Raw genomic sequence first — 16,075 nt, forward strand, 5'->3', positions numbered from 1 at the left:
GCATTGCAACTATCAGCACAGACCTCCATGTGCTGCCCTTCAGCTAGAACTACTGTTTCCTGTGCACATAGCTCTCTCCTTTGGAGTGACTTAAGTTGTGGTTCCTGTGAAGTTCCATTGTGCATAACAGAACTTGCACACCATTCTCTTCAAAATGAAGCAAAAATGTGCTTTCAGTGTTCCTTCACTTTGGAGCATACAGCAGCTAAAAAGCTTCCCTTTCATGCCGATCGGTCAGCTCTAGGATGCTGGAGACGCAGATCCACTGCAGAAATAGCAACTGGTCTTGCCTCACCCCCACAGAGCCCTAGAACACAAGACCAGTATGGGCATCTAAATTCTTGTCGCTGCAGCTCACTTAATTGAATTGGAATATTGCATTATGTGTCATGTTGTTCTTATTTTATTGTTTCTTTTTTATGAAGGTGAGCAGCCTTCCTGCAGCATGAGGGAACGGCGGGTGGGTGGGAGACTGATGCCAGAACCAAAGGTTTGCCAGTGTGTGTGAGGAGCTGCAAAGCTAGGATGACACTGCAGGCAAAGGGCCATTGTGAAAGGGTTATCTCTGTTTTCACCACAAGAGACATAAAAGCAGTCTATGTTGTGGGACAGGGCTTGGTGCAAGAAGATTTTTTTTTTACATGAGTTTTCTCTCCTAGGAGGTTTCTCATTACAGAGCATCATTGCTACTGCCTTGGGACAAAGAGCACTTCTGTACCTGCATAATCATCCTCAGAGGAATAGCCAGATGATGAGGCGTAGGTGTCGTAGGTTTTCCTTTCAACCAGCCCATTGATTTTTTTACTGGACTCCGAGCCTCCAGTACCTCTCCTCCTCCTTGCTGACAACTCCTCACCTGGCCAGGAAAGAGGAACTTCTTTAGGAACATAGGAAGGTGCCTTATCATACTGGATCAGACCATCAATCTCAGTATTGTCCACACCAGGGGTGGAGAACCAATGGCTCTTGGGCCCAATCTGGCTTGCTAAACCTTCTGATTTGACCCATGAGACAAATTTGGGCAAGCTACGCCCACCTGATGTCAAATTACCCATTACCTCCCTTAACAATAACCTGTAGCCAAGGTTTGTCCTACAACTACGGGCTGTGATTAAAGAGAAGAAACCTTAACCACAAACCTCAACTAAACTGTGGCTTGGCTGCCATCCTGCACCAACTTAAAAAACCTGGGGAAGAGCAAAGCGGATGCAAGCTCTTCTCCAGATGTTTTGGACGCCAACTCTCAGCAGCCTCAGCCAGCGCAGCCAACGGGCAGGAATGCTGGGATGCCCTAAACATCTGGAGGGCACCAGGTTGAGGAAGGCTGGTGTATTTAAATTCTTTTCCTACTTTGTTCTTCAAGCTAACAACATCACACACAGCAATACCATGAAATTTTCAGCACAACCATTTAGTATACCTAGAATCATAGAACTGTAGAGTTTAAAGGAACCACAAAGCTCACACAGTTCAACTCCCTGGAATGCAGGAATCTTTTGCCCAATGTGGGGCTTGAACCCACAACCCTGATTCCTATCAATATAAATAGAGCAGTCATAATACTATATAATTCTAACAGAAAAATATACATATGATCTGCAGAGCAGGCAGATATAAATATTTCAGAATAAGTAAGAAGTAGCTGAGGAGGGTGCTAAGCAACCATATAGAACCTCTCTACAGCTTATACTGGGTGGTAGACTGGTATCCCCCCCCCAATGTTGGAATGATGGGAGTTGGAGTCCACCAACATCTGGAGGGCAACGGATTCCCCAACCTCGGCTTAAGCGGAAAAGAAATACTCACTCCAGTAAGAATTGCGGTCTAGTGGATCATCCAAGAGGGCGCTGCTTCTGCCAGAAAGTCCCCTGCCATCTCCCAGGTAAGATTCGCTGACCACAGACTCGCTATAATAGGTGGTAGTATGGGCAGCAGGGTTGCTTCCCAGGCTAGGAGCCGGAGATGGCCGCTTCACACTGCTTGATTTCCTTCTCAGGCTCCGGCTGCAGGAGTAAAAAAAGGAACACACTGTCATGCCGATGTGTGTCAATGTGATAGTGGTTAGAATGGTGGACTAAGAAATGGAAGAAACAGGTTCATGTGGGAGCGGTGCATCTAAAATGCTACGGAAATAGTTAATGTAGCATATAATTCTATGATGTCACTGCAGTAGGCAGTTTTTTCAGTTACGTCTGTTATCAACTGTAGAGCGTTAGTGAGTTTGTTGTATGCTGCAATGTGCCTCAAAAGTCTGTAAAGTCTCATAAGTCTGTCAGTCCAAGATATATAAATAAATGCATGTAAATATGCTTTAGTATACTAGGTAAAATAATGTGTTATGTTTAAACCCTAAACAGAGTGCCTTGTGCAGTCTTTTCTAAGACAGAAAAAGAGAACTAGGTATATCTTTTAAAGGGTCAAACGACCTGGGGCAGCTTTCGCACATATAAACCCCCACTATGTCATGAAACAAACTGGTTGATTGAGACCTTCTCAAGCAAGCCTACCACCAGGGATGGGTGAATCTGACCATTTCTCATTCTTCCAGTCTTAAGTTCAGTTCTCCGCACTTCCATGTCAGTTTGGAATTTTTATTTTAAATTCATCAGCATTGTAGTGCTAATTTCTCCTAATGTACACGTTTTTGTGTCCAGTTCTGTTCAATATGCACATTTTTGCAAAGCAATTTTCTCTGATATATGCATTTTTGTATGCTATTTTCACAGTTATGTATATATTCCTCTAATATTTGTATTTTTGGACATATTACTTGGCTGCAGAACTGTACCGAAGAATCCAGGCAACTGCAAATTTTGAAGGATGGCTGTGTTTTGATTCTTGCATTTTGGAAAGTGTGAATTCAGCAGCTCAGCCCTTAAATGCAAACTTTATCTACTTTCTCTCCCATTCCTACCTACCCCACAGGGTTGCCATGAGGATAAAATGAGAGCTGGAAATAAACCCACAAACGCTACCCCGAGTTCATCAGAGGAAAGACAAGATACAAATTTAATCAATAAATGTGTGGGAAAGGCAAAGCTCACACACATGAAGCTGGTAGTATGTAATGACTAAACTCTCACCACTTAACAGACATGCATCTGGGGGCTGAACTTAACAGGACAGAAAGAGAAAAGGGGAAATGATGCATGTTCAAGGTTAGTGTGGATCTGAAAGGGATTAGAACTGGCTTTTGAATGTCCATTATGTGGCGATAATTGTGCACTGCAAGTGGGTGAGATACTCTGAAAGGGGAGTAAGCTGTAAACTTGGTCCAGGGAGGGACTGGTTCAAATCCCTGCCTAGCTGTGCAGCTCAATGGCTACTAGTAATCATGGTGGCTGGCTATGCACTACCTGCAGTATCAGAGAGAGTATGCATCTGGAGACCAGTTGCTGGGGAGCATGTGCGGCAGGTGCTGTTATGCTCAAGCCCTGCTTGTGAGCTTCCCAGGAGCATTTGGGCAGCCACTATGACAACAGGGACTCTTCTTACTAGGCAACCTTGGGCCAGTCACACATTCTCAGTCTTAGCTGCCACATGACATTTTTGTGAGGATAAAATGGGAAGGTGGACCCATGTGCACTGGAGAAAGGGTGAGATAAAGATGAAAGCAACAAGTCACCAACTACCATTTGTGTATGACATTTGGCTTGCTTTTGTTTTTATCAAAAAGAATCTCTGCAGAAGAATGCAAATAAGATCATGCACAGATAAACTGCAAGTCCCAAGTTAAAGCTATTTAGAAACTCAAAACTTTGAAAGGCAGGCATGCAATAGCCACTGCAAAATGCACAGACTACCTTTTGCATATCTGCAAAACATCTGCTGAAACATTCCCCCTTCTGCTTTGAACTTGCAGTGGAAGGAGCTGCAATTGTACAGTTTGCATAAGCCTGAAGCCCTTTCCCCTCTTTGTTGAACAGATGATGGAACCCAAAGAGGGCTGGGTGAAATCAGGTTGGAGGCTCCCTTGGGGAACCCATGCTCTATACTGTACACCCCAAAATATTCTCGGATTATGGGGATTATGGGGCATGCTTGATGCTCCAAGTGGGGAAAGGATCCTAGAACAAGTTTCTCTGTGGGTGGCTTTGTTCTATTCCTTTTCTTATGCCAGCATTGGAGCAATGTCTCAGTCCAGGCACTTGTACACACTATACATGCTTTGAACCATATCACTGACAGACTGCGGATGAACTGGGGCAACCCAGAAGTTTAAAAATGTGTTACGAGGCCTGAAGCTTTAAACAGGGCCAGGCAGCCTTTTTTGTACAAGGGACACATTTCCCTGGGGCAATCTATTGGGGGGCTGCCTACCACTGGTCATCAAAACTATTGGAGGTTAGCTCTCTCAATCCCGTGCAGGTCTACTCAGAAGCAAACCCCACTGGGTTTGACAGGGTTACTCTCAAGTAAGTATACAAGGGAGCTTAATACAACAGATCAATACAGCTAATGTTCTGGAAAGCAAGTGAAAGCAACTCCTTTCTGACTTTAGTGTGCTATAAACACATTCTCATATCCTTCCAGTTGTTCTGAAATTACATAGAAAGAGGGGAGACACACTTTAAGAAGCCAGGCCAGAAAAGAAAAAAAGAAAAGAAAAAAGGAAACAAAGAGGAAAGGAATAACCCCTGACAATATAGAAGAATGAGGCAATTTCAGGAGCCACAAAATTGATATTGAGGCCACAGGTTGCCCACCTGCACTTTAAAATTTCAATAAAACCTCACCAAACCAGTGGCTCATATTTGCTGTGGTATGATAGATACATCCAGTCTCACCTCTCTGTCTGTAGATTAGGTGTGACGGTTCAGAAAATAGCCACTGAGGGATCAACAACGTGTTTCCATTACAGGAAGAAACCAGAACATGGTTTTTTCATGCAGAATTAGGAGAAATGCCCAGGGTAATACAGAGATATACAACTTTGCTGCTGAGTGCATTTTTAAATAGCACAAGCAGCTATTTCTGCCTGGCCTATTTAAAAAATGATTTTTAAAAGTTGGGGGGAGCAGAGGCAGATGACAACATTTCTTAGCCGCCTACGGATCTTCTGCAAAGCGAGAGAAGATGTGTTCAGCACACAAATAGACTGCTCTGCTTGCTCTTTCTCCCACCTCTTACTTCCTGCCTGCTTCCTCTGCAGCAGCTGCGGTTTTCCTGGATGGCTTAGCGTCTAGCAGCTGCTCGTGGTGGAACAGGAAGGAAGGAGGAACGGAAGAGCCTTGCTGGACTAGGCCAAAGCCCCACCTAGTCCAGCATCCTTTTCCCACAATGGCCAACTAGATGCCTCTGGGAAGCTCACAAGCAGCTTGAATGCATTACCCGCCCCGCCCCCCGCCACCTCAGGAGCCAGGCAATAGCTACTCCTAGATGGAAAATGGGGTTGCCAACTGACTGGGCCAGGGGTGAGGGGGGAGAGAAAAATCCTGACAAGCCATTTGCCTGAAAAACAAGGAGCACAGCTTCCCCTCACCCTCTTTTGTAAACTGAACTTCTTTGGCTATGGGGAACCTGTGGCCCTGACCTGTTTTTGGACTCAAACTTCAAGAGAGAGAGAGCGCAGGATGTGTCATTGCATATGTCAGTCAGTTATTTCACCTTTCCTCCTCCTCCTAAGTACAGAGGACCAGTAAAAAAGGTTACAGCCAGCAAATAGAGGCCACTTCACATGGTGACAGGTGTGGTGCAGTGGTGAGAGTGTCGGACTAGGCTCTGGTTCAAATCCTCCCTCAGCCGTGAACCTTCTCTGGGTGACCTTAGAAACCACCTCTCGGCCTAACCTACCTCACAGGGTTGTTGTAAGGATAACAAGCAGAAGAGGAGAGCAATGTATACCACCTTGATCTTCATGAAGGAAAGGTTTAAAAGCAAAAATAGATAGATAAATGCAAGCACAGTGAGCCCTTGTAGTGGCCAGCCCATGTGACATCAGTAATGGCTGGCAACCAACTGAACTCCTTAGCTGTAACAAGCAATAACTTTTTTTATTTTAAAGATGATAGGTTTCTCTTTTTTTCATGGTGCATTTTGTGGCTGTTTTCTGTGGCTCTTGCTTTTAACTAAGCCACCTTCAGTCCCATCAAGGAAAAAAAGGCAGGGTATGTATGTATGTATGTATGCATAAACAAACAAACAAACAAACAAATAAATAAATGTTTTCCCCATACTGTGCCATTGTAGTGCTAAGCTACTGCTAATTTCTAAAAGTGAAACGTATAAAGCAGGTTTTGAAAATGGGCCCTGTCAAGTTTTTTTTTTCTTTCAAAGCAACGTAAGTTTCCCACAGCATAACCACCTATTTGTGCCAACTGACTGCTGCACCGTACATTCTATAAAAGGCTAGGATGAACTCTAGTGCTGCACTTAATTTTTAATAACACATTGAAGGGCCTTAAGACTTCTGTAATAAATTTGTAACTTTGGAAATGTCACATCCAGCAAAGCTGAAGAACTAGAAAAATTACTTCTCCTGTACTGCAACCCTTCCTTTCTCCTCTAATCAAGTAATGTGCTGTGCATCAGACAAGGTGTGGCTATATTGCTGCTTGGGAAAAAACTGTGGAAATAGGGAGGGTTATCACAAGTCAGATGTGGGAGAATGTGGCAAGAATTATCCTGGAATTCTGCGTAGGAAGAGAATCAAGTTGAGAGTCTTCTAAGAACCACTTTGAAGGATGCAGAGTTAGAGCTCTGGGCAATATAGCTGTGATTAATATTGCAGTTAAACCTGTTTGGGCCCCGCTTGATGTTAACAATAAAAATACAGCAGTGCTCAGATTTGAAATTCAACCATGCTTCAGCTCTATAAATCTGATATCCAGTTTGAGGTCCGAATACAACTTTCAGTGCTGAAAATTCTCAACCAAATGTCTAAAAGCAAAATGTGATTTTTCAAAATGCAATATCTATCTATCTAATTTGTGAATTTGGATTGCACATGCAAACTGCTATTAGTTTCTCCGACAACACAAAATGCCTCTTCCTATCCCCAGCTCATGCCAGTTACATATCACATGCAACCCTTGGATGTGAAAGGCAGCAATAACAAGCTAATGTTTTATAATGAGCTGCAGAGAAACTTGGCAGTGCATCAACATTTAGGAGGGAGGGAAAGGTATGGGTTCCCTTTTGCTTTGTTCTGACTTACCTATCAGAGACATCTTTATATAGGATGTGCTGACTACCCAGCAATGAACTCCCTCCACTATTACTGATGTTGTCATCATCTTCATTTTGGTAATAACGAACAGTTCCAAGGCGCTGGCTTCGTCGGGACATGGTCAAAGGAAAACCACCAGACCTTTGTCAAGATACCTGGGGAAGCAATAGAGAGAAGAGAGCATAAGGTCCACAAACTCAGCAGCTGGGACAGCCACAGTAACATTCCGCACTGTGCAATTAAAGCACAAAGCTTCCCCTAAATAAACTTGGGAAATGCACTTAAGCCTTACAGAGCTACAATTCCCAGCACTCTTGAAAATCTACAGATCCCAGAATCAGGCTCATGCAGAGCTAGTCTGGGGTCCAGGACAGGAGTCTTGTCCTTGGCATGACAGCGTAAGTTTTAGAGGTGTAGCAAGAATCTAACAGCCACCCTGATGGATCACAGGGTTGGAAAGACCTTGGGGTCATCTAGATCAGGGGTGGGGAAGCTTTTTCAGCCCAAGGGCCACTTTTCCTTCTGGGCAACCTTCCAAGGGCCATATGCCAGTGGGGGGTGGGGCCAGAGGCAAAAGCGGGCTGAATAACTAAATGAAAAATTTATGTCTGGACAGTAGGCTAGTTTCTACGCACTCAGAGCCCTCTCTAGCTTCCACTCAGTTGAGCAAGTGGCAATATCAGAGTTCATGGCCACATTCCAGACAAAAACATTTGGGATTCAATCACATACTAACAAGTTTAGGCTGGTATGTGTGGGAGGTTTCGCACAACAAACCCATTTCCTCCCCCAAATCAGACCTTTTGTGATAAGGAAAGCAATGGAAAAATGCACTGGGCTAACACTTGCTTTGACAAAATGTCATCTGACCGCCATCCAAGCGGATCAGAATGAATGCTCCACAAACAGCTCATCTGAAAACACTCGTAAAAGGGTAACTGATGCAGATCTACTAATTCTACTTGAAACAGGAGGATTAGGGGCATTGCTACTTGTCCAGCAGGAAGAACTGCGACCTGAGATCTAGAAGTTCCTGCTACCTTACAGGCCCCTTCACTAGAGCCTCCGTCTGGCTGGCCTGAGCACGTGAGCTCAACTTTCTAACCAGCAGACATATGAATCACATGCTCCTTTTCAGAGCACCAGGAGCCAAAACTTGGCAGGGAGCTGCAGAGCTCTTGGCCAAGAAAAGAACACATGTCCCAGGCCAGCCAAGGAGAGAGCCATCTCAGACTTAAGTCAGGCTCATTTAGGTGACCCTCTGGCAGCGGCTGTATTTTTACACCACCAGGCAGCCGCCCTGCAGATTTGCCTGCCAAGATGCAAAACAGTCCGAACAGCAGAAACCTAGCCTGACTCTGCTCAAATATCCACCCCTTATACGGTTATAAAGTCTGCCTCCCTGGCTCTCTACAATCACAGCAACAAGCAAGCAGTCACCAGGCTGTTCATAGGCAACCACTTATGAAACTTCAATAACAAAACCAGTCAAATCTCGATCATGTTATGCCAGCCTGCGTTTGTAATCCTGCACCACAGCTATTCTGGGAGATGCAGCCAATTCTCTTCAGGGCTACATTGGCAAAACGGCGCCCTGACAGTTCACATGCTTGCCTGCAGAAGATCCCTTTCCCTGGATCCTTGTAAAAAATTTAAAAATAAATCCCTTCCCTCCACAGAAGCAGGATGCTCAAGCTGTTCCTGTACTTGCCTAGAACTATACTGCAAACAGGGCTTATTATGCTCCACACACCCCTTTCCATCATTTTACAGCAGCCCACAAGAGACTCCTCCCCACTCCGTGTGGGCGCAAAGTAAAGAGGCATTTATATCAAATCCCAAAGAGCAAAAGAAAAGTACAAAGGCATCTGTTCAGTGCTATTAGGAAACAGCACTTATCCCTGGGGGGATACAACAGAAAGCATGTATGCTAACTCTAGGGATCAGTTTTGGCCTCCTTTCAGAACAGGAAGGGGGAAAGCAGCAGATTATAAGGGACCTCTGTCAAGTTACTTCCTATGCATGTGCCAAACTGCCTTGCTCCTTCCTTTCTTACCAAGTTTCATCCCCACCCTCCCCCCAATAAGGAGAATGACTGAGACATCTGGGGAAAAGGGAGTCCTTTCGGGGCCCAGTTCAGGTTTTTGCAAAGGCAAAAAGAAAGAACAAGTCCTGAAACTTGCTCCCAATGTAAAGGCTGACTATCTAACCTTGGAACATGTGCAGAAGCCACTGAACAAAGTATAACAGCAAAGGCTGTCAGTACAGTACAGCGGTTAGTGTGTCAGACAAGGACCTGGGAGACCAGGGTTCAAATCCCCACTAGGCCATGAAGCTCACTGCCTCTCAGCCTAATCTACTTCTCAGTCTAGTTTGACACTGTAACCACTACAACACACTGGCTGTCTTGACAGGAACTGAAGTCCATTGTCATCCGCTTCCCCATCATGGCTGGACGAGGACTAGTGGTAGCGGCGGGAATTGTGTTCAAATCCTGTCATAAAGTTACCTGGGTGGCCTTGGGCCAGTCACTTCACTCTTCCAGTCCAACCTACCACAACAGAACTCAGGGTGCCATTTTACCCTCACAAGTTCTGTATGGGGAAGGGGTGGAGTAGCAAATATAATAAATAAAAACACTCTTCAAAATAGTCCTGTTTTCCCCCCTCCCTAATAATGAGCCACCACTGAAGTCAGGCTTTCAAGTGGGTATGAACCTCCCCACCCCCTTTAAAATTCATCACTAGCAACAACTCTTTTGCTTGTTGACTGAGTGCCCTCAGACGCCCTCCCATCAGATGTCAAAAAAATAAACAACTATCGACTTTTAGAAGACATCTAAAGGCAGCTCTGTTTAGGGACGTTTTAAATGTTTGATCACTTTATTATTAATAATATCAATATTCTGTTGGGAGCCACCCAGAGTGGCTGGGGAAACTCAGATGGGTGGGGTATAATAAAATTATTATTATTATTATTATTATTATTATTACTCCTCCCTTTAGCCCCTGCCAGCACGGCCAATAGTCAGGGGCGATAGGAGTTGTAGTCCTGAACTTTATGGAGGGCGGGCACCAGGTTGGCAAGGGCTGCCGTTGCGAGTTACCGGTCGCGGGCTAACGGTTTCTGAAGGGACCACTCAAGCCAATTACAAACAGTAAAAGAAAGAGCGAGCGGGACCCGGGAGCAGATATGAGGGGGGAAATAAAAACGAGCCAGTCGAATGAAGCGTCCTGAGCTACCCGCAGCCGGCGGCCACGCGGGGAGGGCGGAGGGAGGGCGTCCTCAGGAAGTCCCACCCTGCTCCGTTTCCCTACCCGCTTCGCGTTGCTCCCTAGAACACCCTCCTCCGGCGGCGGCAGCCCCTGACTTCCAAGAGAAAGTCCCGGCGAACTCGAGGAGCGTTACACCCAAGCAAAACACGCCCGGGATGGGGCCGCTCCCCTCCTCAACGCGTCTCCCTGCCAAGCAAAAGTCCCTCCGATCTGCCGCAGCTGCCAGTGCCTCGCGAGGACAACAACAAAAGCAGCATGCGCGAGGCGGGTCGTCGCTGCTCCTTGCAAGGACGGGGCGGCGGGGGGGGATAAGCCGAGAGATAAACGGAGAGACAATTCGGAGCGTCTTTTCATACTGTTGTTTAAACGGGGGACATTAAAAGAGGCGGTAGAGAAGGAGAAGAAGTGGCGCTTTGTTCCGGGCCAGGGAAAGAAATCAAGGCAGGGCGGCTGAGCGCGAGGGGGGCTCGCCTGGGGTGACTTCTGGGGAATGGGGTGGGGAGGACTTGGGGCAACAGCGCAAGGGGAGCTTGACTCTGGGGCAGAGGAAAAAACAAGACGAAACAAAAGGGCGCCACCTTTTTTTCTTCTCCGGTCTCCTCTTGTCCTCTGCCTCTCCAAGCCGGGATTCCTCCTGAAGCGCACAAACTTATCCCGCAAAGCGCCCGAGATGCCGACAACAATAAGGATGGGAAATAAAAACCCTCAAGAGCCCTTTTGCCTCGCGGGGATGTGCGCGAGGTCAGCTTGCTGGATCCTTTTTGCAATTAATTAAGTTAATCCTCAGGAGCTGCCGCCGCCTCCGGTCCCGCCTGCTCCGAGCGCTAAAGAGAAGCCGCACGACGACAATATGGCCCGGGTTTTGTGTGCGTGCGTCTGTCAAATCCCAGCAGCGGGAGCTTATTGGCAAGAGCCGCACCTGACCTACGCCGTCAATCTCTCCCGACGGCCTGCGCCCATTGGAGGGTTTGAACAAAAAGCACACGTCGGGCCCGCCTCCTCGCCAGCTCCCTTTCCTGGCTTCAGCTGCCCGGTTGCGTAAGAGGAGGTCGGCCCCGGCGGCGGGTTGAGCTGCGACAGGCGGTGGCTCCGCCCCTCTCCTCCGCCCCGCCCCTTGGAGGCTGAGACGTATAAGGAAGGCCGCCGCGGGGAAAGCGCCTCTAGCGGGCAGAAATTACAATAAAACTCTGTAATAGTAATACAGTATTTAAAAAAATTCCTCGAAGCGATTGTGGGGAGCGCCGCAAAAAAAGTCCAGCAGGAAAAGTGAAAGCGTATTTATTTTTTATTGCAATGCTGTTCGGTAGTAGACTTCTCTGGACGGGGAACAATAAAATGAAACAGCTGAGATATTCTTCCTCGTTAACCATGATGAATAGTTCTGACGAAACTCGAAACCGGACGCTTTTTTATTTTTTAGAAAAGCATGCTGGCCCTAATGAAAGGATTGTTCTAATGTGGAGCTCATGCAGCATCCTGTCAATAAATCATGTTGAAAGTGGAGGGGAGGTGTAAGATACAAATACTGGTCCCCCAGGACTTAAGTCCTAGGACCCCTTCTGAAATAAAGTCCGGGCAAAGTTGATGAAGCAGCAATATTTTATTGAAAATAGACACTTGCAAGGTGGATGGCACACACCAAACATGAATATATATATATATATATATATATATATATATATACCCTTTTTCCTGAGCGCAAGTCCCTCCTTCGCTGCCCACTAAGAAAGGGGTGTGCGAAGTTTACACCTATCGCGTCCGTCTATTCTATTGCAATGTCAAATCCAACTACCATTCACTTTCCCGTTCCCCAAAGCCCCTTATATACTGTTTTTAGCAATACAGTAAAGCCATGTTCCTTTATTTCACTGAAGCATGTCAATACCTTGTTTTCTTGGTGTTCTTCTTAACCACAATTTCTGTAAAAGCATATAACACCTGTTCTTTCTGCTAGCATCTTTAACCACAATTTGTTCCACAAGCTATATTAGAACGCCCCCAGATAAAAATCCCCTAACCATTATAACCATATGACCTTATGACTTTTATAAAAAAGCAATTACGTAATAAGAGCAACATTTGTTTCAAAAAGGCAGTATAAAAACAACATAAATTATTTCAGGGGAGAAGAGATTTTTGTTTACCTTTGGTGCCTCAAGCTTCAGGACAGATTAAAAGAAAGGACTTCCTCCTGCAGTGGATAGTTAAACTATGGAACTTGCTTCCACATGAGGCAGTGATGGCCACCAACCTAGATAGACAAATTAGACAAATTAATGGAGGAACAGACTAACAGTGCCTACTGCCACAATGGAGGCAGTAAACTTTTGATAGCAGTTGCTAGAAGCCACCAGAGGGGGGAGTGGTCTTGTGCTCAAGTCCTGCACGTGGGTTTCCTCCAGGCCCCTGTGGTTGGCCACTGTGAGAACTCAAGCCTTAAATGCCAAAAGTGCATGGAACACTATTTTCACTTAAGCACAACTAAATGAATGGACTTGTTTTATTTAATTTATGATGTTTGTAAGTCCATCAGTGATTCCTGTTATCCTGAAGCACACGTTTGTGAGGCCAAAAGAGCAGGGGAAGAAAATAAAAAGTATAATCAATAATCAGTTTGCAACCAATAATGTATAATTTGCTCGGAGATTAGGCATGGATTCCCTGTGGCAGCCCATCTTATAGAAATACTCAGGTACCAAACATCTTATAGAAATACCCAGGTACCAAATGTTGATGACTTCTAGGAAGAACAGAGGGAGAAACCAGGAATGTTATCTGGGTTCTGCAGGCTACTGTGGTATCATCAGAGCTGGCCCACCCATCATGTGGAGGCCTCAGGTGGCAGAAGCGCAAGAGGCAGCACCCCACTCACCCCACCGCTTCGGGGGCACTGAATTTCAGTGAAAGGGGGACGTTCCAGTGGTGGGATGCTGCCTCTTGCACTCCAGTGGTGGGGTAGGAGTGGGGCAGGCAGTAGGCAGCATATGCCTGTTTCGTCTCAGTTAGTGAAAGGAATGGGCACCCTGGGGTATCATAAATAAATATACCAATTACACCCCTTTTCTGACTCCTGTTTGCATGACTTCTTTCCTTAGAAAAGCAGCTGCAGCAGCATGTATATACAGATTCCTTGTGTATCATTAGAGGGCTCCTCCAGAGGACCTCTTTAGTAAGCAATTGGGCCTGATTTGCTTGCACAAAGCTTACACAGAGTAGAGACTATGCCCAGTCCTTACTGAGCATTTGTTCCAATTTGTTTGCGGGGCAGTTATACAGCAATGAGCATTCATCTCGATTTGCTTGCGGGATGACAAAACACTTTAATCCACTTTAACTACACAAACTTACATTTCTGGTATGTGCTCGAATCCCTCCTGGAAAATAGTGACAGTCTGGAGGCACCCAGGATATAGTCTGATAGGACTATTTCATACATACATACATACATACATACATACATACATGCATACATAATTTTATTTCTATTTCACCTTTCCATAGTTAAAACCGTGCGCTGCCAAAGGAGAGAGGTGGGCAGGAAAGACATTATGTTCAGTAACTAGGATTTTCCCCAAACTATTAAAATGTTGCAGGTGCTGTACAAAGATTTAAAAAATGATGCAGAAACTGCTTTTGGGCTTACAACCAAAAACACATGGCACAAAAGGAAAGGGGGAGGGGAGAGAAAGAAAATGAAAACAAGGAAACTTGAGCACCAAAAACATCTTTCCAGTAGCACAATGACCAAGTAGAATGTCTGCTAAGAACAGTTTCATTAGGAGAGGCACAAAACGGTAGGTAATCCGAACCAATGGATGGGTTTTGCGGCCTCACCTCTTCCTCAGCTACAGCCAGATGGAAATACGCATTTGTTATAACAACCTCAATTCTCTCTTCCGTTAGAGCAGGATGAGATGAAAGGGCCAAGACAGGAAATGTAAGTTGCTTAGTATGCCCTTCATGTGTGAAGGAACTGCTGTAAGGACCTGTTCTGCATTCAGTGCTGAGGAACAAACAGGTGGCAGAGCAATCAGGAGGACCCATTTGTGTGCTGGGTACTTCCCAGTACAAGTAAAATCCTGGAACAAACATAGTCAGCTGGATTACTACACTAGTGCACTCATTACTAGCGCTCTCTCCTGTCTATTCCTTCTACTGGTTTACCTGGATAAGTGCAGCCTCGGTCACCTTTCCTTCCTGTTTAGAATCCAAAATTATAGCCATTAATCCCCAACGAGCAAGGCAGATTTATTTAGTTCTTTTAATCTGGCAGTGTGACAATCTATTCCATTCCTACAAGGAGGAGAGAGAACACCTAAGCACAGGCCTGAAGTTAACACAATCTAAGAAAAAAGCCCAAACCCACAACAGTTTTAAGCAGTACTTTGTTCTCCCCACTCCAGCTACACTCTTGGCATGAAATGATGCTAGAGATTAGAATCTAACTCCCTCTAGTGGAACTAAGAGAGAATTTATTGTGCTGAGCCTTGAATAATAGAATTGTAGAGTTGGAAGGGAACCTGAGTATAATCCAATTCTCTGCAAAGCAGGAATATGCAGCTTTCCCATACAGGGATCAAACCTGCAACCTTGGCATTATCAGACCACATTTTCACCAACTGAGCCATCCAGGCATACTAATATGATGCAGGTGGATAAACAGGATTTCCATTTAAACTGTATGTAATTTAATTTTTAAATGTATTATTTGGTGGAATGAAATGGTAAAAGATTGAGGGAAATCACCCTAGGCATGTGATGGGCATGCCCTCTCTGTTTTCTACAAATGGTATCAGAATGGTGTTGGAAATGTGTCCTCTCTGCCCTTTTCCCCTTTAATTCTCCCCATGCCAAAAGCTTAATGATCCTTAGTGCAAAGTCCTATAATCCCTGGCTAATTAACACAAGGGAGCCCTCTGTTGCAGTTGTGGGGGAGGGAAGACAGGGGCAGAATAAACATAAAAATAAAAGAACTAAATGAAAATGTACATTTCCTGCACACACACACACAAAATAAGCCTCCATTTTGGCCATTGTGAATATACCGGTACATATTAAGGTGTGCATGTACAGGAACAGAATATCTGTGCACATGTCCAAAACAGAAGGCAGAGGAGGAATATTTGAGAGGAGGGACAGAAAAGCAGCCCACCACATATATTGTGTCAAGATCTGCCCACTGGTGTGGAAGACAAGTAGTGGCATAGCAGGAAAAGGTAAGGTAAAGGACCCCTGGATGTTTAAGTTCAGTCAAAGGTGCAGCGCTCATTTTGCTTTTCAGGCTGAGGCAGCCGGTGTCTGTCCACAGACAACTTTCTGGGTGGCATAGCAATCAATATCCATGACTTAAAAAATGGGAATGGGTAGAAGCTAACTTGCAAAACATGTGCAAAGAGAAATCCAATCCTTATGATCTGTTTACAATAGAAGATCCCAATCTGGAAGTGCCCCCAAACCAAGAGGTAAATCTCACAATTTGTTGAAATGCACACATTTCCTGACATTTCCCCACAAGTTAGCCTGTACTTCTCTCTGCAAACATCCATCTGTGACATGGTCAGAGCTAGGCATGATATTTACAGGGAAAGCTAAGAGCACATTGTTGTGGAACTGCCCTGTGCTGTTCCCACTC

The 16,075-nt window shown here is 45.3% G+C and overlaps 1 protein-coding gene across 2 annotated transcripts in view; it reads right to left on the reverse strand.

Moving 5' to 3' along the window:
* The window catches only part of SUN2 (Sad1 and UNC84 domain containing 2), a 30,544-nt gene extending 19,066 nt beyond the window's left edge, over window positions 1-11,478 (reverse strand). Inside the window, exons 1-4 of one of the 2 annotated variants that reach the window (XM_083462312.1) lie at window positions 11,022-11,478; window positions 7,157-7,323; window positions 1,807-2,003; window positions 719-856 (exon numbers count right to left, since the gene is read on the reverse strand). In XM_083462312.1, the coding sequence (XP_083318438.1) occupies window positions 719-856; window positions 1,807-2,003; window positions 7,157-7,287 (466 nt within the window). In that variant the 5' untranslated portion in view covers window positions 7,288-7,323; window positions 11,022-11,478. Of the gene's footprint in view, window positions 1-718; window positions 857-1,806; window positions 2,004-7,156; window positions 7,324-10,485; window positions 10,688-11,021 lie in introns of those variants that run through there. The other variant, XM_083462313.1, reaches the window with a different exon arrangement.
* Window positions 11,479-16,075: the final 4,597 nt, after the last annotated feature.

This window comes from Podarcis liolepis (assembly GCF_965112155.1).
Source record: "Podarcis liolepis genome assembly, chromosome: 10".
In the NCBI taxonomy this organism is placed as follows: Eukaryota; Metazoa; Chordata; class Lepidosauria; order Squamata; family Lacertidae; genus Podarcis; species Podarcis liolepis.